The following is a 22,086-nucleotide window of genomic DNA, read 5'->3' on the forward strand; positions in this document are numbered from 1 at the left end:
ACTATGAAGAAATCCATTCTACAATACTCAAATGCGTTCTATAGGACTCAAGGTGATAGAGTTACCTTCAAATATGCTAATTAAGCTGGATCTAATTTTGCTCAGCTAGCAGCATTTAATTTAATTAACTATATTCTGTTCTGTAACTACACCATAACAATAGCTGACCTGAAAAAGGAAATGGATCAAGACACCCAACGAAAAAGTACTCATTTAACTGATCTGGGGTGTGTTTCCCAAAAGCTTTGTTAGCTGTTACCAACATTTGAGACCAATGTGGTTCGCAGTTTGTGTGGTTGGAACTACAGTTTTTGAGCTGTGGTCAGAAGCCCAATTTCTTGTTACTGTGACATGCTAATTGACATGCATAACTAGTTTGTTGTGTTTGGTAGTGTGTCATCTACCAGTTGCCCAGTGCCTAGTTTTTTCTCTGTAACCATTTTTAAGTTGCCTTTTAAAATCTGTTCCAATTTTAAATTACTAAATTTTAGTGGTTGATTCCAGCATTTAGTCTCCATCCACACATTATTAGTTTGTGCTGTCTACAGGTTTGTATCTACTGGGAAACTGACGGGACATCTGGGGCCGGTAACGTGTCTTATGGTAGACCAGGTGGGGAAGGGTCAAGATGTGGTCATAACAGGCTCAAAAGATCGCACCGTGAAGGTATGTTTGGACATTATAACATGCTTTCTGTGAAGTAACATAAGAGTCCCTATGGGTGCACATGCTGATTTCCATATGATAATTTTTACCTTTTGGTCATAGCTCATGCACAATTACATAAGCTGTTGTAGTTTTTATGGATGCTTGGACACAAACAGTAATTTAAACTATTAATATGGCCTCAAATGCAACAAGAAACAAAATGGCTGTCCAGGAATATGCTTTTGGACTCTGATAGACATGCTTTTTGGGACTTTTGATGCATCTCTAAAGCTTTTATTTTCCTGTGTTGTAGATGTTTGACGTGGTGGAAGGTGCTCAGGGCAGCATCAGCGCCACACATCATCTCGACCCATCCCATCAGGATGGGCTGGAGGCTCTTGCCATTCATGGCGAAACACTTTTTACTGCTGCCAGAGACTCCAGCATTAAAAAATGGGACTTAACCCACAAACAGTTTCAAGAGGTAAGTACTTTTGCATGGAAAGGCAGGATTGCGATAAAAGCTTTGGCTGTGTTCCAAATCCTAGTGAGCCTACCTAAGCAGCATTTTTTTAGACGTCTTTTCCAAAGCTACTTGTATGAAGCAGAACTATGGTGCCTGATTTTAATATATGGTTGTGACTCAACTGTAAGGCAACATTGCATGTATACTTTGAAGTTAATCAGTCCCTGTACTTGTCATTCCATTCAAGATGATAGAATCAAGATAAAATATTGTTATAAATATACCTCTGTTTCATTTAATACTGAAAAAGTACTCTTAGAAAATGCTTATGTTTAAATCTCATTAAAATGTGGCTATTTTACAGAATATTTGTGTGAAATGCATTTTTATGGTTAAGGTTACGGTGTCTCAAGGTTTCAGATTAGCCACATGCTAACACTAAACTCTGTTGAAAATGATTTGATGATCTGTGAATTGCTCTTATGAGAAGATTAAGATGTTAGCCTAGCATAACATGCTGCATACAGTACATTTGGAATCAGTTGTCATTAGTCTAATTTTTTGGTGTTTCATTAATTTGTTAGTTTAGCAAATATGCTGTTGCCAAACTCTAATTCGAATCAAGTAAGTCTTTAATACTTGGAGAAAGCTATTTGTTCGCCTTTCCATTCATCTTAGTAGCAGTTGTTTGAAACAGAGGTTCCTTGGATTTAATTTGCAGACAGTAAACAGCTCACTAGTATTTGGAAGAAATTAATCTTAACTATCACACATAAAGACTGAATATAGGAAAAACCTCACACCTTCAGTTATCCTGCTGTAATTGATTTGTTTGCATGTTTTCTTCATATTGCAGCAGGTAGAACGGGCTCATTCTGATCTGCTGAGCTCTCTGGCGGTGGTCCCTGGCTCCAGCGCAGTTATGAGTGGCTGCAAGGGTGGATTGCTCAAATTCTGGCACACAGATACGCTTAGACCTCTAGGAGAAATAAGGGGTCATGACAGCTCTGTCAATGACATCTGCACAAACAGCAGTCAGCTCTTTACCGCTTCAGAGTGAGTGACAGACATTCAGACATCAACAAAGGACAGGCACTTACAGTGTGTATATTAGTGGTGGGCATAGATTATTTTTTTTAATCTAGATTAATCTCACTGTAATCTTGGAATTAATCTAGATTAAAATGGCTCATTTGAATTCTGCCGAAGGCATTCAGAATATGTGTACTACCCAAATAAAATAATGACTAAAAGTAATGTTAAGTCTTTGAGAACGGGTTTCTGAAGACAGGTGGTGCATTAGACCAGGGGCTCATCTCCTGTTTCCAAAATGCTTCACAAACTGCTTGAGAAAGCTGTAAACGAATTCCACACATAATCCGTCTGCAGTGTGTTTGCGTTTCGTATTTTTTTACGCACACAGGTTAACGGATTCCAGCATTCACGCGGTTGCGGTCCGTCAGTGTGTTCCAGGAGTGTTGCGTCTGCAGCAGTGCATCGATCGTTCACGGACCGAGTAGCGGACTGCAAACACGTCCTGTGTGAAAGCACAATGAGTATGAGTCCGTGCTGCTTCTGCACCACATACGAAATGCACACGGACTGCATACGCACTGCAGAGGGATTATGTGTGAAACAGCTGTGCGTCTTGTCGAGGTTTCCATTGGGAAGCTTCTTTAAAAAAAAATGTAAAATTCCCTGAAGCAAACCCGGCGGCATCTTAGCTGCATCAACGTTAGCACGTCACGTTTGATGTGGTAATTTCACAGTAGGCATACACACAGGTTTAAAGACTCGTTATTTTTACATTCGCAATTTACAAGTCAGCTAAATCTTTTTACAATTTACAAGTCAGCAATTTATAATCCTCACATAACAGGATTAACCATTCTATGCAACTGTAGGGGAATTTTACAGTTAAAACCCAAGGACCAGATATGTCGCAATGAAGACCAGGAGTCAGAGATGAGTTCAATTAATAATAATAATTTTACTTGAAGAAAATAGTTTGCAATTTCATCAGCAGAAGTCAGCTTCAATACTCTCGACGGAGTTCGTAGGACGCCCCCGTACAACTCAAAATCAACCACAGTTATACCCTGACACAGGATACTAATTGCGTCGATACATAAGTCAACAAAATTCTGATTGGTTCCAAAACCTAGATAAACTCTCCAAAGACGTATATCTGATACGCTGGACACTGGCAGTTGATCGTTTGTCCTGGGACTGTCTGAGCTTCTCCCTGTACAGACAGATACTAACACACATACACAGAGAACTTATCTAAAATTCAAGGCTTTCTAGCACTGGCGAGTGTCTTATCATTACGGTTGGATACACACACATAATATGTGGACATTAATCTTGAGGAAAAGAAATACAGGGTAGAACAGGATTCTTTAATATCTCATAAGTGCACATAAGGTTACACATTTCACAACACACAAACCTATTCAAAATACATATTATTAAGGACTTACATAAAGAGCATAAAGAAAAGTTTGTGTGTGTGTTTAGGAATGTGGGTGTTTTGTTTCTTCTTTGAGGCTCGCGCGGGTATCCCTGGACAGTCTCAATAGGTGTAATAACTGTCACCCACGCCAGGATGTTGCCGACATCGCGGCGCCCCAAATAGTGAATTATGTTGGAAGATGTTGTAAAACGAAGGTCCTTGTTTACTCACGTTCTGGTCTTTGAGTGCAGAATGTATAAGAGAGTCAGGATTCATTAATATGGAACAGATGGCTGAAATACCATCAGCTCATTAGTGTTACATCGTCAACATTCTCACCTGAGTTAACAAGACGATTACTGAAATGAGCTCAGCAGGTCCTTTAATGACAGCAATGAAATGCAGTGGAAAGGTTTTTTTGGGATTAAGTTAATTTTCATGGCAAAGAAGGACTATGCAATTCATCTGATCACTCTTCATAACATTCTGGAGTATATGCAAATTGCTATTATAAAAACTTAAGCAGCAACTTTTCCAATTTCCAATATTTATGTAATTCTCAAAACTTTTGGCCATGACTGTATGAATTACAAGCAACTCACTAGCAACGTTAACTACTACACTACAACACACTGTTGTACAACAACAGCCACCCTGAGCACCCTAATAATCTCATAATAGCATGCTAATATGCACTCAAAACACCTTAGAAAACACATAGCAACACCATGTTAACAACCCAGCCAGATTCATTAAAATGTGAAACTGTCAGAACATCCTAGCCACTGCATAGTAATACCTTAGTAACCCACGTTAACAACCACTCAGCACAACTTTAGCAATACTTCGGTAACAACCCAACCCGAAACAATAGTCACTGCACAGCAACACACTGGTAATCACCTAATGCTCACAAAGCCAAATTATAACCCAGCTAACTAAAATACGTATAATACGTACAAAACATAATCAAATGACCAAACTTTTGGTATAGCAACATAATCAGTTCCATTGTTGCAACCAAAAATGTATAATTTTGGATTCAGTGTAACTTTGCAACATTGTCTAAGAATTTTACTTTTCTGGTTGATGTAACTGGTCACATTGCCATGCTGAAACTTTGTGACATATAAACATATAGAAAACAGTTGTTAACAGTTGTGCTTTATAGTGTGCAGTGAAACTTTATAAATTGTTCATTTAAGTTCTCTCATTGTTTTTTCACAGTGATCGGACAGTGAAGTTTTGGTACGTGAAAGGATCTTTAGAGGATGGCATTCACTGATGAGAACAGAAGGTCACTGTGTGAAGGTTTTGGCTTCCTTTACCAATGTGATGCTTTTTTCCCGAAACTCTGGCAGCCATTTAGAGGAGAGCTTCCTGTTGTAACTACTGTATATTTCCTCATGTACTGTGTTGAAGTGTCCTGTTTAGCTATTGCTGAACATAAAGGGGGATGTTGTAGGTCAATAATTGGTTGTTGATGTGGCACCTTCCTGAAGCTGGGCTTTGGGCATCATGGACTGCTGTATGAGCAGTGTGTTTAAGAAGCACATGTGTTTGTGAACATCATGTTGACTGGACTGAACTGATATGCTCTTAAATTATTTGTTAATATTGATGTCAGCTCTTTTCAGATGTTTGATGACCAAAGTTCGACTCTTTTTGTGTGAATTTTTCTAGTCGTTTCAATGCAACTGTACTGTAGACTTAACTGCACTGGAATGGTTCAATGATATTTGCACCAGTGTCTCTGTCTACTTTGTGTTTCACCGTTATATTAAGCCTCAACTGGTTCTTTTTCATCTTCTGGTCAAAACTTTTGAGTATGCTTTACAAACATTTTTCCTCTGATGTACTGTAGTTATTATCAATGTCAGATGGTGAGTGAAATAAACTACATCTGCCAAAATTTTACAGGTGAAACTGTAGTGTTTTAGCCTTACAAAATAATCTTGAACAAATGCATTTTACTTATGTATATAATGTTGAGGATATAATGGATATAATTTTGAGTAGTGAAACTGCAGTGTCAGAATAATATCACTAGGGGGCAGTCTACACAATGTACCGGGAACTGGCATTTATAGTGTATGTACAGTCGTGGCCAAAAGTTTTGAGAATTACATAAATATTAGTTTTCAAAACGTTTGCTGCCAAACTGCTTTTAGATCTTTGTTTCAGTTGTTTCTGTGATGTACTGAAATATAATTACAAGCACTTCATACGTTTCAAAGGCTTTTATCGACAATTACATGACATTTATGCAAAGAGTCAGTATTTGCAGTGTTGGCCCTTCTTTTTCAGGACCTCTGCAATTCGACTGGGCATGCTCTCAATCAACTTCTGGGCCAAATCCTGACTGATAGCAAACCCATTCTTTCATAATCACTTCTTGGAGTTTGTCAGAATTAGTGGGTTTGTTTGTCCACCCGCCTCTTGAGGATTGACCACAAGTTCTCAATGGGATTAAGATCTGGGGAGTTTCCAGGCCATGGACCCAAAATTTCAACATTCTGGTCCCCGAGCCACTTAGTTATCACTTTTGCCTTATGGCACGGTGCTCCATCGTGCTGGAAAATGCACTGTTCTTCACCAAACTGTTGTAGGATTGTTGGAAGAAGTTGCTGTTGGAGGGTGTTTTGGTACCATTCTTTATTCATGGCTGTGTTTTTGGGCAGAATTGTGAGTGAGCCCACTCCCTTGGATGAGAAGCAACCCCACACATGAATGGTGTCAGGATGCTTTACTGTTGGCATGACACAGGACTGATGGTAGCGCTCACCTTTTCTTCTCCGGACAAGCCTTTTTCCAGATGCCCCAAACAATCAGAAAGGGGCTTCATCGGAGAATATGACTTTGCCCCAGTCCTCAGCAGTCCATTCACTATACTTTCTGCAGAAGATCAATCTGTCCCTGATGTTCTTTTTGGAGAGAAGTGGCTTCTTTGCTGCCCTTCTTGACACCAGGCCATCTTCCAGAAGTCTTCGCCTCACTGTGCGTGCAGATGCGCTCACACCTGCCTGCTGCCATTCCTGAGCAAGCTCTGCACTGATGGCACTCTGATCCCACAGCTGAATCCTCTTTAGGAGACGATCCTGGTGCTTGCTGGACTTTCTTGGACGCCCTGAAGCCTTCTTTACAAGAATTGAACCTCTTTCCTTGAAGTTCTTGATGATCTTATAAATTGTTGATTTAGGTGCAATCTTAGTAGCCACAATATCCTTGCCTGTGAAGCCATTTTTATGCAACGCAATGATGGCTACACGCGTTTCTTTGCAGGTCACCATGGTTAACAATGGAAGAACAATGATTTCAAGCATCACCCCCTTCTTTTAACATGTCAAGTCTGCCATTCTAACCCAATCAGCCTGACATAATGATCTCCGACCTTGTGCTCATCAACATTCTCACCTGAGTTAACAAGACGATTACTGAAATTATCTCAGCAGGCCCCTTAATGACAGCAATGAAATGCAGTGGAAAGGTTTTTTTGGGATTAAGTTAATTTTCATGGCAAAGAAGGACTATGCAATTCATCTGATCACTCTTCATAACATTCTGGAGTATATGCAAATTGCTATTATAAAAACTTAAGCAGCAACTTTTCCAATTTCCAATATTTATGTAATTCTCAAAACTTTTGGCCACGACTGTATATACTGTAGATGGTATTTACATGAGGGGGACTGTTTAAAAAAAAATAATAATAATAATATATATATATATATATACATACAGTACAGACCAAAAGTTTGGAAACATTACTATTTTTAATGTTTTTGAAAGAAGTTTCTTCTGCTCATCAAGCCTGCATTTATTTGATCAAAAATACTGAAAAAACAGTAATATTGTGAAATATTATTACAACTTACAATAATAGTTTTCTATTTGAATATACTTTAAAAAATAATTTATTCCTGTGATGCAAAGCTGAATTTTCAGCATCATTGCTCCAGCCTTCAGTGCAACATGTAACATCCAGTCTATCACATGATCATTTAGAAATCATTCTAATATTCTGATTTATTATGAGTGTTGGAAACAGTTCTGCTGTCTAATATATTTGATGAATAAAAGGTTAAAAAGAACTGCATTTATTCAAAATAAAAAAAAAAAATCTAATATATTGTAATAATATATTTTCTTTACTATCACTTTTTATCAATTTAACACATCCTTGCTGAATAAAAGTATTGATTTTATTTAAAAAGAAGAAAGAAAAAAAATTACTGACCCCAAATTACTGACCAGTAGTGCATATTGTTATTACAAAATATTTATATTTTAAAAACATAGCTTCTTTTTTTTTTACTTTTTATTCATCAAAGTATCCTAAAAAAGTATCACATTTTCTGAAAAAATATTAAGCAGCAGAACTGTTTCCAACTTTGATAATGAATCATCATATTAGAATGATTTCTAAAGGATCATGTGATAATGATCCTAAAAATTCAGCTTTGCATCACAGAAATAAATAATAATTTAAAGTATAATAAATTTTAAAACAATTATTTTAAATTGTAAGTGTTTTCTTTATTTTTGATCAAATAAATGCAGGCTTGATGAGCAGAAGAAACTTCTTTCAAAAACATTAAAAATATTAATGTTTCCAAACTTTTGGTCTGTACTGTATATATATACTTTTTTTGTTGTTTGTTTGTTTTTTACATTTTTATTTGAGGTTCTGCATTTTGTGTGTTTCTGAATTAACACCATGGCCTGGGCACAAACCCAAAATACTGTAAATCTGGCAAAATGTAACATTTTATAAAATGTAAAATCACTCTTAGAAATTAGTAAAATGTAATTCAATGTAATATTAACAACAACAAAAAAATGCTTTATAAAAAATGCTTAATAATAATAATAATAAGCTGACAAAGATTATTATGGATTTAAACAAATCCTTGAACCCCCAAGCATAAAGAATTTGAACCCATGCACATTTTAATTTTATATTTGTTACTCGTTAATGATAGATCTTTAAATTTAGATATCTAAATCAGTGGATATGTCCCTGAAAGGGTAAAATCATATAATTAAAAGAAAGCACAGATGCTTTGACCAATTTGATGTAAGCGTGTCTCTAATTAAAAATGTGAAATAATTATCCCTGCAAATATGTTCTAATTAGTTCCATGATAACATTTGAAATGGCTTGATATGAAGAAGCACTTATTATGTTTATGAATTAATGAATTCTTATGCATATGTGCATCAGATTTAGCTGAACCTTTCGTACTGTTTGATACATTAGATTTATTATCCATTGCAATGGCATTTTATATATATATATATATATATATATATATATATATATATACACACACAGTACAGACCAAAAGTTTGGACACACCTTCTGATTCAAAGAGTTTTCTTTATTTTCATGACTATGAAAATTGTAGATTCACACTGAAGGCATCAAAACTATGAATTAACACATGTGGAATTATATATGGAATTATATACATAACAAAAGAGTGTGAAACAACTGAAAATATGTCATATTCTAGGTTCTTCAAAGTAGCCACCTTTTGCTTTCATTACTGCTTTGCACACTCTTGGCATTCTCTTGATGAGCTTCAAGAGGTAGTCACCTGAAATGGTCTTCCAACAGTCTTGAAGGAGTTCCCCGAGAGATGCTTAGCACTTGTTGGCCCTTTTGCCTTTTGTCTGCGGTCCAGCTCACCCCTAAACCATCTCGATTGGGTTCAGGTCCGGTGACTGTGGAGGCCATATATATATATATATATATATATATATATATATATATATATATATATATATATATATATAGTTGCACTTCTACACTTCTGCTGTGGCCTCTTGCCCAAAACAAATTCTAAATTTTGTTTGGTCTTGTTGGTTTTCATCAAAACCAAACAAATCCATTCCAAACCTACTGACTTCGGGACAATGTGTCTAGAAGTGGAAAAATATGATTTCCGGGTTTAGTATTAATTCCCGCAGCACAATATTAGAAGACAGTAGCTAACTGTTGTACAATGTCATAGCTGACTTGCTGTAAGGAAATGTTGCGAGACCTTCTCTTGCAACGAGCAGCACCTCAGCACCCAGCAGCTGTCTACATCTTGCAAGGCACTCATCAAAATTTAGAATAAGAGGGGATTCACTCAGCGGTAAGGAATCTCTCAGTTCAAACGGAAACACCCTCACGTCATCTATCCGGACTATGCTGTAATGTCAGTCATTCATCTGCTTCTTACTGAAAAATGACAAAAGGATACTGTATTCACTATAAACAACTGTAGACAGGCCAGAATAAAAAAAAAAGAATCTAAAAATGTATTTTCTGAATAAAATAGCATGATTTAGCTCTTGATGAGTTGAGTCTTAACAAATCATAGGTTTTTGCTCTTCCTGGTGAGACAGTCTGATTGATTTAAAGGCTATTTGTGAAGAAGCAATCCACTCTCTGAGGTGTACGGATGAAGAGATAATGAAGATGACCTGTTGAAATTAGGTCAAATCTTTCATCATAATTTTCCATATTTTGAGATTATATATATATAAAAAAGCCAAATTACAATGTTTGCATCAACAAGCAATACACAGAATAGAACAGAGTATGTGAGTGGAGTGGGAACAGCAATTAATTCATTTCAATGATCAATCAGTTTTTCCAGTTGTGGAACTACACTTTTTTTTTTTTTTTTAAGATTTAGAGTAGTTGTGGAACTACAGATGCTTATAAACTTAAACATGTTTATGCATTGTTGGGGACTCACTGCAGATCAAATCATGTGTGATGTCATTACATCACTAAGTTTAGTCACATGATGAAACATAATACCCAATGAGCTTTAATGGTATGGTCATGTTGAGTGACTGTATTGCTTCAGAAGACTTTTATTCAACTGCTGCAATTGGAATAATTATGCCCAATACCACAAAGTGACCTTTAACAGTCTAAGTAATGGGCAGTCAAATACATAAACATTCATTATTAATGTTACTCAGTCTACTACAAATCCGTAATAATTATTCAAATTAATTTTAAATGGGCAGAAACAAAGAAGTTACGTTTGATCACTATTATTATTATTATTGTTGTTGTTGTGGTTGTTGTTTTCAACAGAGTATCTGTATTATACTATTTATAAGTCTTATATTATAATTATATTATAAAATAATATTTATTTTTATTAAATTTTATGAATTAATATATTGTTATTTTAATAGCGCATTTATACTATTTAACGTCATCCGTGATATAATAACATTGTATTACATTATTACATTGTATTGTAACATTATAAACAATGGTATTTTATTAGCGATTTAATAATGATTATATTAATTAACAGTAGATATTGAATAATAATAATAATTATAATTATTGTTATTATTATTTTTATTACAACAAGAAAATAATAAATAAGCGTTTGAATTGTTGTTGTTGTTGTTGCATCCGTCACGGCATAGTCAGTGTTAAATCTGTTTTGAGTCTCAGATGAAATAATTCACAGCGAAGAATTCTCCAAGTGTGGCATCATTCCTTTGCGCATGCAGCGTCACACACACTCTCTAACATGCTCTACCACTCTATAACACGCTCACACTCTCATGGCAACAGAGGGGTCGCTGTTTCTGTTATGGACTGAGAGAAGCACTTCTTATCTCCTCGCAATCTTGCAAAACCACATATGAATTCGCTCGCGTAAAGAGGCGGTTGTGTCCAGCCTTTTTCGTATAAAAGGTCTAAAGAAAAGAAACCTCACCATAAACAGCATGAGCAGTTGCAGTTTCCCGAGTATGGCGACGATAGACAACGCCACTATTCCTCCCACAAAAGTTGAGATTACAGTCTCATGCAGGTGAGGAACGTTTACGTACCTTTACGCATAGCTACCTTTTATTAATATATCGCGTGATGTTTTAACGGGTCGTTTTGGAGAAGCCGCAATTACGTGTGGCATTTTGGTTATAATCTGGTTTCTTACAAAAAATGTCATCTGTGAGTGTGTATACGAGGTGTAGTATATGTGGATTATATATATATATATATATATATATATATATATATATATATATATATATATATATATATATATATATATATTTCAACAATACTTTTACTCTCGGAGTTTCTCTAGCTGTCAATTTCTTACGCACTAAAACAAATGTTACCCACACCGCTTCTCGCACTGGCTGTTAGTTAAATGCCTAACGTAAGTTTTGATTTGTTTTGGAATAACTGTGAGGTCCTTTTCTGAGATGGTTCAAAACTTCAAAAGTGACTTTAATTGCTTTACAGTTTGGTTAAAGGTGGATTTTGTAATGATTAGTCTTTGCTTTTGTGTGTGATACGGTAAACCGGTGACACAGTCACACGTTTGTTTTCATATCAGTATGCTGGCTTTTCATCGACTTATATTGTTTTAAACAGCACAAATTATATTTTCCATACATAATGTTTATATTAATGACATTTTCTACCCATAAATCTTAATTTGGCACGTTTATGAACCATTCTTATGTTTTTATTCAGGTTTACTATCATTTAGTAAATATGAAATCCTGACCCACACACTTGTTGATATTATTATATAGACTTGATTTCTGTTGTTTTATACTAAAGTAATTCATTACTATTGCCACATTGTGCTTCCAAAAACATGTTGGCTCTTAGATGATTGATTGATTGATTAATTAAAGTTTGCAGAGCCACACAGAAATATGATTGTTTGAATTGAATTTGTTTTCTTGATTCTTGAAGTTGTTTAATAATTTTTATCATCCACAATATTTTACTGTTATGATTCATTTAGCTAATTTCAAATTCATTTTTATGAAGAAATCACTTATATAGTATAGGAATGCCAGTGATTTGCCTTTTAAACTTACTCTGTCATGAGAAACAAGCAATTTGGAGACTGATTATTTCATATCTCATAACAACAGTCTGTTGATTTTGGTTTAGCTGGAAAATTATGACTTTAATAAAGAAGGGGGGAAAAAGGTTGCACTTAGAGATTTCTCAAATTAATAACTTATGTGTATAAGTTTGTGATGCTTGAAGTCTTTCCTTCGATTTTCAGCCCTTGTCATGATTTTCTCCTTACTCTAGCCTTGATTTTGCCATGTGCACACGTAATTGCATTTGAAACAATGAGTTGTTCATAGTACTTAAAATGAAACAGTTGAATTTATTTAACTATTTAAAGAAAATATCTTAGTTACTTAAGTTTTTTTCAATGGCTGACACACAAAATATTTACTTGTCACACAATTTCTGAAACCTGACACTCAAACACCACAGCCAAACACACCAAATCAAACACTTTTTTGCAAAACACAACACACAATCCTCTATATAATGTAACACTCAAAATGTATCAAAATGTAACACAAAATGTAACACAACCAATCAAAATGCCACACTAATTCATCATTGCTTTACTTACAGTTTTTCTCAATTGCTTAAACATTTTTCCTCAAATTGTGACTCCTTTTCTCGTGTCACAAATCAATAACTACTCACCCATTTCCCCATACTTACTATTTTCAGGTCAAAATGAAGCACTCCACTCTAAACTATTCAATCTTTCTGAAAAAAAAAAGACATGACACGCAAGCCCTCAGAAACACCCACTCAACAACATAGTCTTACACACTAATAAGATTAATTCATAACACTGTTGCAAAAACCTAAATATGAACACAACAGAATACAGAGTCATCTCTTAGTTCTGCAAAAATACAGTACATGTAAGAAGTACTGTACTTGGCTACAAATCAGGGGTGCATTTCCCTTACAACGATGTAACTCGCTGATTAACCACCATAGTATTATGCATCGTTATGGAAACTAACTAGCTAGTCACGACTGTTTCCAGAAACCATGGTACCTGTGTCGCAGACCCATCGTTCAAACCATAGACATGTATAGAAAGGCTAGATAGCTTACCGGCGCTGAGAGCCAATGGGACCCGACGACGTCACACGGCGGCCATCTTAGGACAGGACCGCTCGTCCAGTTATAACATTAAAGTCTATTGTGCATGTAGTGCTGAAATAACTATATTTTGCTCAATTTTCAACCGATTTTCAAACGGCTTGGTGTGTCATAAACTTCAGGGATGCGGCTATTTAACTGCATACTTGTGAAAAATTATAGCCACGGAGTTTATTAAGAAAATAGTATATTAAGTAGACTAGACAGGTAAAGTACTAGGTATACCCATACACAACATTGAGGGTATGGACTAAAATACAGTATAAAATATATTATCATTTTGATTCTATGTACTGCAAGTATGCAAATATATGTAACCAATCTTGTAATGTTGTCTCAGTTACACTATTCCTAGCAGAACTTGTATTACTAAGTATCCTAATAATAGTCATAATATTTTCTTTTCTTACTTGTGAAAGGTGATCCCACGCGTTCTGGTTTGGAGGCTCCGTGCGTTGGTGCAGCCGTAGGCGGCACAAAAATCAGGCATTTTCCACAAGCGTAATCAGAAGTTCTGTAAACAAAAAACCAACAAAGTAATCCAAATGTAAAGATGTTTTTAAGAAACCAAACCACTTGGAAATCATGTGTAACTCAAAGCTATGTTGAAACGAAAGACTAACCCTGCCTCTCCCACCAATTTACAATTGCTTGGTGACTCACTTACGACCTCTTCACTGCTAGCCAGCAAATAAATACAACCACATTCACAAAATGACATTTAGACAAAAGATTAGGTTGTCAAGAAACGTTGTTGGTCTCAGGAAACCTGTTAATAATTGAAAATGTCGACTGTGGTATCACTTTAGAGTAGAGGGCAGCCATGAAACACACAGCTACGCTGCAATGTTAAGCGTTTCTCAAAACGTGAAGCTACAATTTAAACATCGGCATCAGCACAAATCATAGCCACGTTAATAAGGTTTGTAATAAACCAAACCGTTTGTAAATCCGTCAAGAATTCAGCAAGTTACGAGCATTTTAGTTGGCGTATGTCACTCACCTTCCGTCCACAGCAGCAGGGAGCAGCAGCGCAGTCTCCTGACCTAAGATGGCCGCCAAGTGACGACACAGCTGACTCCGCCTTGAGCCATCTAGCCTTTCTATACATGTCTATGGTTCAAACTACATTGGTTTGAGCTGTCGTTCTTCTTCTTCAATCTAATGGCTGACTGGAGCCATGAGCACATACCGCCACCTACAGTAACATGGTTTTATTTTCTATTTTCTTCGACTCGAATTACCCTTTTGAAATGATTTTACGTAGGAGTCGAGTAACGAATCATTCATTTATTCTGCAATACATTATATACACACGTAGTTTAAAACATGTGCTCTTTTCCGATCCCAGTGTTGTGGACACCTGTTGCTTATTTTGCTAAATTTTTCCTATTTAAGTCTCCTTACCATTCAGCCATGTGTTGAAATTGCATGAAATTGCAGTTCTTTTGGAGGAGGTGGAAAATAATAAGTCCAGCTATTTTCAAAGCTGAAAAATAGCATTACAAATCCTGACAAAAATACAATCTGGGCAGAAATCAAAAAATAAATGACGCTGGCTATGGATACGAACAAAGCCCAAAAGGAGTCAGGAATAAGTGGAGGGACAAAACTGATGGGGTATCAATACAATTCCTCCTGCCCCAGAGGAAGAGAACCAGGCCTTTGCCTTTGACTTCAGGCCTTCAACATCAGGCCTTTTCCACCCACCTGCATGGCTTTGGTGATAGCTGGCTGCTGGGAGACATGGGATATCCTCTTTGCCCATACCTCCTGACACCTGTGCAGTATTCAGCCACCACTACAGTTTAAACCATTTGTTTAATCTGACATCATTTCTGTTAAATATTTGGTTTATTTGCTGATATGCATTGAATAAACACTTAAAAACATTTAAAAAATACTTTTGCAAACAGTGTATATACTGTCTCTCTTCTCTCTCTACAAATGTATATATATATTGTATATATATATAAGACATTGTTATGTGCCATGTGAAGGCAGTGATAATGGTATGGTGGTGGAAATAAAGGAAGGAAGGAAGAGGAAGAGGCATTTTCTAAAGTGGCAAAAACAACTTGTGAGAAAGATAGGGCAACACTAACTTGACAGAGCTTAAAAGGTTTGTCTAATCTTGTGAGATATCAGGAGATCTGATGAAAAATCCAAATGAATTCAGATGAAAAATCTCAAAAGGATCTAAAAGAAAAGCATTTTACAGTACAGTCAAAAAGTTGTGCAACTGTTTGCGTCTGATTGCTGCTTGGCCTCGACAGTAATTAATGCATTATGGCTGTCGCAGAACCTGATTTTACCAAGTGAGACATGTTCCTGGTGTAACATCTTTGTTGACCCTGGAACAACATTGTGATTAACCAATCAGATTTGAAGAACAAGTTTATAGATTTTGTGAAGTTTACGCTTACAATCACTGTTAGGTGCTTGTACATCAGTGTCATTCATCTATCATTTCCTCTGATTTTAAGGATCACTCATGGTTAAGGTTAGGTTTAGGTGTAGGGATATGGTCAAGACTACATTTTTTGAGTAAAATGTTGTTCCAGGGTCAACAAAATATGTTGACCTAGGAACACATCTAACTCAGCAATATCAGGACGTGCATGGCTGTCCCAGCTGACCAACGCTGAAGCCAGTAGATTATATTTACAGCAACATACGCACCAGGAAAGTGTCTCAAAACTGAAAAAAAAAGAAAACATGTTCCTAGTACAGCATATTTTGATGTTCCTTGATCAACATTCCTTTCGAGAAAACATAGCTGCCTTAACTGGATTTCACATGCTAACCTTACCGTAACTGGAAGGAAATGAAAGGATGAAATGAAAGGAATGTTCAATACACCTTAAAGCACTTATTCGGGTAATTATTGTAAACTAAGATGTTTTGAACAGTCTGAAACAAAAACAATGAAGATCAAACTGGTTTAGTCTAGTGTTTTTAGAAGAGATTATAGATACTGAACATAATAGTTGGACACAGATGGCTGATAGGAAATGCCAATTTAATAAATTATGTTTATGTGCCATTGTAGGATATACATTTAATACCATTTAACATTACAATGAGTATAAAGGCATACTGAGGCCTAAAATTTGTGAAGATTTTTGCTTTTTGTATTTAAAGAAACACTCAAAAAATGGCTCATTTACACTCTAAAAACTTGCTTGGTTGAAAACAACCCAATTTGGGTTATTTTGGCAACCCAGCGCTGGGTCAAAAAGGGACGAACCCAACGCTGGGTTATTTTAACCCAACCAGTTAGGTTATCATGTTTAACCCAGCCTGCTGGATTGCTTTTTTTATGGTTTAAAATTACTACATTGCAGGGTTTCAAAAACCAGAGTGGGTGTTTTTTTATCACTGTATTTCAGAGGGGAACCAACTGTATTTAGAAAATGTTCGATTTTATTTCGCATGTAATGCTTGATAAGGCAGCGTTTGTGAGCTAAGCCCCGCTTTGCAGCCGTTACCGGAAAAACCTCTTCCTCTCTCGCTCTAAGCGCCTCCTGCTGGCGGAAAATAAACTTGCGGAGTCCCGCCACCAATTAAGTTGTGGGAAACATTGAATTGCCAGGCTAAAATTAACCCAAATTGAGCTAGGCATTAAACCTACAAATCTTGTTCATTTTAAATATCACTTTTACACACAAATAATAATTATCAAAAGGAAAATATTTATTTAAAACAAGAGAAAAGTAAAAAAGTAACATGTAAGAAGAAATGCAGAAAAGTATGGCATGAACAGCTAAAGATTTCATAAATAAAGCATTGAACATTTGTTGAATATAACTTAAGATCAAATTGGACTTTGCTCAATTTTATATATTGTATAAAAATATACGAAAACACTATTATAAAATAAATGTACAATTAGTTAAGTTCTTAAACTATTCTGGCATGACAGTACACAAATAAACCACAACATTAACACTGATATTTTAACATTTAACAGACGTGTGTGTGTGTGAAAGAATGTCAGCATGTGTATGAATGACAGCGTGTAAACTCTTCTACTGAACAACACAGAACAAAGTCAAAGTCACCTTTATCTATATAGCGCTTTAAACAAAATACATTGCGTCAAAGCAACTGAACAACATTCATTAGGAAAACAGTGTCAATAATGCAAAAATGATAGTTAAAGGCAGTTCATCATTGGATTCAGTTATGTCATCTCTGTTCAGTTAAATAGTGTCTGTGCATTTATTTGCAATCAAGTCAACGATATCGCTGTAGATGAAGTGTCCCCAACTAAGCAAGCCAGAGGCGACAGCGGCAAGGAACCGAAACTCCATCGGTGACAGAATGGAGAAAAAAACCTTGGGAGAAACCAGGCTCAGTTGGGGGTCCAGTTCTCCTCTGACCAGACGAAACCAGTAGTTCAATTCCAGGCTGCAGCAAAGTCAGATTGTGCAGAAGAATCATCTGTTTCCTGTGGTCTTGTCCTGGTGCTCCTCTGAGACAAGGTCTTTACAGGGGATCTGTATCTGGGGCTCTAGTTGTCCTGGTCCCCACTGTCTTTCAGGGATGTAGAGGTCCTTTCTAGGTGCTGATCCAGCATCTGGTCTGGATACGTACTGGATCCGGGTGACTGCAGTGACCCTCTGATCTGGATACAGACTGGATGTGGTGGCCACGGTGACCTCGGAACAAGAGAGAAACAGACAAATATTAGCGTAGATGCCATTCTTCTAATGATGTAGCAAGTACATAGGGTGTTATGGGAAGTGTTTCCGGTTCCGGTTTACCTAATTAATGCAGCCTAAAAATCCTTTAACGGATTTGGATAATAAAAGCATATTAGTATGTTATGTGTATGCCAGGTTAAAGAGATGGGTCTTTAATCTAGATTTAAACTGCAAGAGTGTGTCTGCCTCTCGAACAATGTTAGGTAGGTTATTCCAGAGTTTGGGCGCCAAATAGGAAAAGGATCTGCCGCCTGCAGTTGATTTTGATATTCTAGGTATTATCAAATTGCCTTAGTTTTGAGAACGTAGCGGACGTAGAGTATTATAATGTAAAAGGAGCTCATTCAAATACTGAGGTGCTAAACCATTCAGGGCTTTATAAGTAATAAGCAATATTTTAAAATCTATGCGATGCTTGATAGGGAGCCAGTGCAGTGTTGACAGGACCGGGCTAATATGGTCATACTTCCTGGTTCTAGTAAGAACTCTTGCTGCTGCATTTTGGACTAGCTGTAGTTTGTTTACTAAGCGTGCAGAACAACCACCCAATAAAGCATTACAATAATCTAACCTTGAGGTCATAAATGCATGGATTAACATTTCTGCATTTGACATTGAGAGCATAGGCCGTAATTTAGATATATTTTTGAGATGGAAAAATGCAGTTTTACAAATGCTAGAAACGTGGCTTTCTAAGGAAAGATTGCGATCAAATAGCACACCTAGGTTCCTAACTGATGATGAAGAATTGACAGAGCAACCATCAAGTCTTAGACAGTGTTCTAGGTTATTACAAGCAGAGTTTTTAGGTCCTATAATTAACACCTCTGTTTTTTCAGAATTTAGCAGTAAGAAATTACTCGTCATCCAGTTTTTTATATCGACTATGCAATCCATTAGTTTTTCAAATTGGTGTGTTTCACCGGGCTGCGAAGAAATATAGAGCTGAGTATCATCAGCATAACAGTGAAAGCTAACACCATGTTTCCTGATGATATCTCCCAAGGGTAACATATAAAGCGTGAAGAGTAGCGGCCCTAGTACTGAGCCTTGAGGTACTCCATACTGCACTTGTGATCGATAGGATACATCTTCATTCACTGCTACGAACTGATGGCGGTCATATAAGTACGATTTAAACCATGCTAATGCACTTCCACTGATGCCAACAACAAAGTGTTCAAGTCTATGCAAAAGAATGTTGTGGTCAATTGTGTCAAACGCAGCACTAAGATTTAATAAAACTAATAGAGAGATACACCCACGATCAGATGATAAGAGCAGATCATTTGTAACTCTAAGGAGAGCAGTCTCAGTACTATGATACAGTCTAAATCCTGACTGGAAATCCTCACATATACCATTTTTCTCTAAGAAGGAATATAATTGTGTGGATACCACCTTTTCTAGTATCTTGGACAGAAAAGGGAGATTCGAGATTGGTCTATAATTAACTAGTTCTTTGGGGTCAAGTTGTGGTTTTTTGATGAGAGGCTTAATAACAGCCAGTTTGAAGGTTTTGGGGACATATCCTAATGACAATGAGGAATTAATAATAGTCAGAAGAGGATCTATGACTTCTGGAAGCACCTCTTTTAGGAGCTTAGATGGTATAGGGTCTAACATACATGTTGTTGGTTTAGATGATTTAACAAGTTTATACAATTCTTCCTCTCCTATGGTAGAGAATGAGTGGAACTGTTCCTCAGGGGGTCTATAGTGCACTGTCTGATGTGATACTGTAGCTGACGGCTGAATGGTTGCAATTTTATCTCTAATAGTATCGATTTTAGAAGTAAAGTGGTTCATAAAGTCATTACTGCTGTGGTGTTGGGAAATGTCAACACTTGTTGAGGCTTTATTTTTCGTTAATTTAGCCACTGTATTGAATAAATACCTGGGGTTATGTTTGTTTTCTTCTAAAAGAGAAGAAAAGTAATCGGATCTAGCAGTTTTTAATGCTTTTCTGTAGGATATGTTACTTTCCCGCCAAGCAATACGAAATACCTCTAGTTTTGTTTTCCTCCAGCTGCGCTCCATTTTTCGGGCTGCTCTCTTTAGGGTGCGAGTATGCTCATTATACCATGGTGTCAAACTGTTTTCCTTAACCTTCCTTAAGCGTAAAGGAGCAACTTTATTTAAAGTGCTAGAAAAGAGAGAGTCCATAGTTTCTGTTACATCATCAAGTTGTTCTGAGGTTTTGGATATGCTAAGGAATTTGGATACATCAGGAAGATAACTTAAAAAGCAGTCTTTTGTGTTAGAAGTGATGGTTCTTCCATACTTGTAACAAGAAGTAGAATTTACAATTTTGGCTATATGAATTTATGAACAAGCATTTAACATTGTTTTTACAAATTATACACTTACAGTTTGTTTCATAGTCCATGAATACAGATCATGCATCACTGTCAATTTTCATGATCTCTTTAGCATAATTGATGTAGTCATGAAGAAGCCCCATCAGCACAGCATGTGACATCTTCTACAGTATCCAGGGCAGCGTCCTCCTTTAAAACCACTGCTGCATCAGTTTAGGGGAAGGGAAGTTCTCTTCTTTGACCAGCATTCATCCCAGTCACCGCCTGCCCTTCATCAGTGCCCTAAAAAGAGTAATCGGTTTTAAAGTTTCAACACTTTGTGTGCTTGTTTAATGTCTCTGTCTACCACAGCGCTCTAAAAGCCTATAATGGCAGCACTAGTGAGAGTGCATGGAATATTGTTTGAATAAATATTGCTTTCAGAAAGCTACTTTACTGAAACATTAAAACAGACATGACATTCACATACCTCACAAATGTTCATGTATGTGGAGGGCTGCTCTTCAAAGGGTTAGTTCACCAAATAATAAAAATGGTCATAATTTACTCTCCACATGTAGTTCCAGACCCACACAAACTCTGCTAATTTTTGGAAAACAAATAAATATATTTAATATTCTCTTAATTTGTGTCCTCAATTGCTAGTCTGGGAGACCAGTATTTTATTTTGAACATACATGTTTGCTATCATATAATCATATATAAATATCAGAATGAATTACTTCTACAATAACTCTGTATTTATGAGGCTTGAAAATACTGATTATCTAGACTATAAATGGATTAAAAAAATTATGAGAAAAATAAAAAATATATTAATTTGTGTTGTAAAGACAGACATAAGTCTTATAGGATTGGAATGACATGAGGGCAATTAAATTATTTTTTGTGTGAACTTTACCTTTAAGAGGGAAGACCAAGAATGATGGCTCTCTAAATCAGACAACTCCAAAGTTGGTTTGAGTTCTGCAGTGAAAAACACAGACATCAACGGTTTTAATGAAATGAGCACATAATCACACTGTTGTTGCATCAAAATGTGAAGTAAACAGGCAGGACATAACAGAAACATTGATTTTCTAAAAATAACTTACATAAATCTCAAAAGAATGAAGTTATCTTGTCTCTGGATTTCAACATCTACAAAAGCAAACATTATTTTAGTCTTAGTAAAGATAAAGATAACTTGATAGAATTCTGAAGTTTACTCACTTTAAACCCGCCTGTACCTCTCTTCAGAAGAAGCTGAGAGCACCGCCTCCTCCTCACACAGTCTCTGACTCCTCACCAGTGTTTGGAATAACGGCATTTAAAAGAACAGCATTAGGTAACAACATTATTTTTTCAGTAACGGGGTAATCTAATTAATTACTTTTCCCGTTGTTACAACGCCGTTAACATTACTGGACGTTAAATGCGGTGCGTTACTATGCATTGATTGAATAAACTGTGATCCGAACGCACCCCTGGCTCACACAACTAGTGAGGAGGTGGGTTAATAATGA

The 22,086-nt window shown here is 36.3% G+C and overlaps 2 protein-coding genes and 1 long non-coding RNA gene across 5 annotated transcripts in view; 2 read left to right on the forward strand and 1 right to left on the reverse strand.

The window, feature by feature from the left end:
* LOC132099077 (kinesin-like protein KIF21A) overlaps positions 1-5,481 on the forward strand; it is a 44,719-nt gene extending 39,238 nt beyond the window's left edge. For all 3 annotated transcript variants that reach the window (XM_059505511.1, XM_059505512.1, XM_059505513.1), the window contains 4 exons: positions 549-666; positions 962-1,132; positions 1,971-2,170; positions 4,797-5,481. In XM_059505511.1, coding sequence (XP_059361494.1) covers positions 549-666; positions 962-1,132; positions 1,971-2,170; positions 4,797-4,854 — 547 coding nt within the window. In that variant the 3' untranslated portion in view covers positions 4,855-5,481. The remainder of the gene's footprint in view (positions 1-548; positions 667-961; positions 1,133-1,970; positions 2,171-4,796) is intronic.
* Positions 5,482-11,100: 5,619 nt separating this feature from the next.
* Positions 11,101-22,086, forward strand: part of LOC132099089 (copine-8-like) — a 230,629-nt gene continuing 219,643 nt past the window's right edge. Inside the window, exon 1 of the mRNA XM_059505532.1 lies at positions 11,101-11,410. Coding sequence (XP_059361515.1) covers positions 11,325-11,410 — 86 coding nt within the window. The 5' untranslated portion in view covers positions 11,101-11,324. The remainder of the gene's footprint in view (positions 11,411-22,086) is intronic.
* LOC132098413 (uncharacterized) lies at positions 20,606-21,795 on the reverse strand. Its single transcript, XR_009422912.1, has 3 exons — positions 21,676-21,795; positions 21,483-21,547; positions 20,606-20,863 (listed from the first exon to the last, which is right to left on the reverse strand). It is a non-coding gene; the product is annotated as an uncharacterized LOC132098413 (long non-coding RNA).

The sequence above is a fragment of the Carassius carassius genome, chromosome 22, assembly GCF_963082965.1.
Source record: "Carassius carassius chromosome 22, fCarCar2.1, whole genome shotgun sequence".
Lineage (NCBI taxonomy): Eukaryota > Metazoa > Chordata > Actinopteri > Cypriniformes > Cyprinidae > Carassius > Carassius carassius.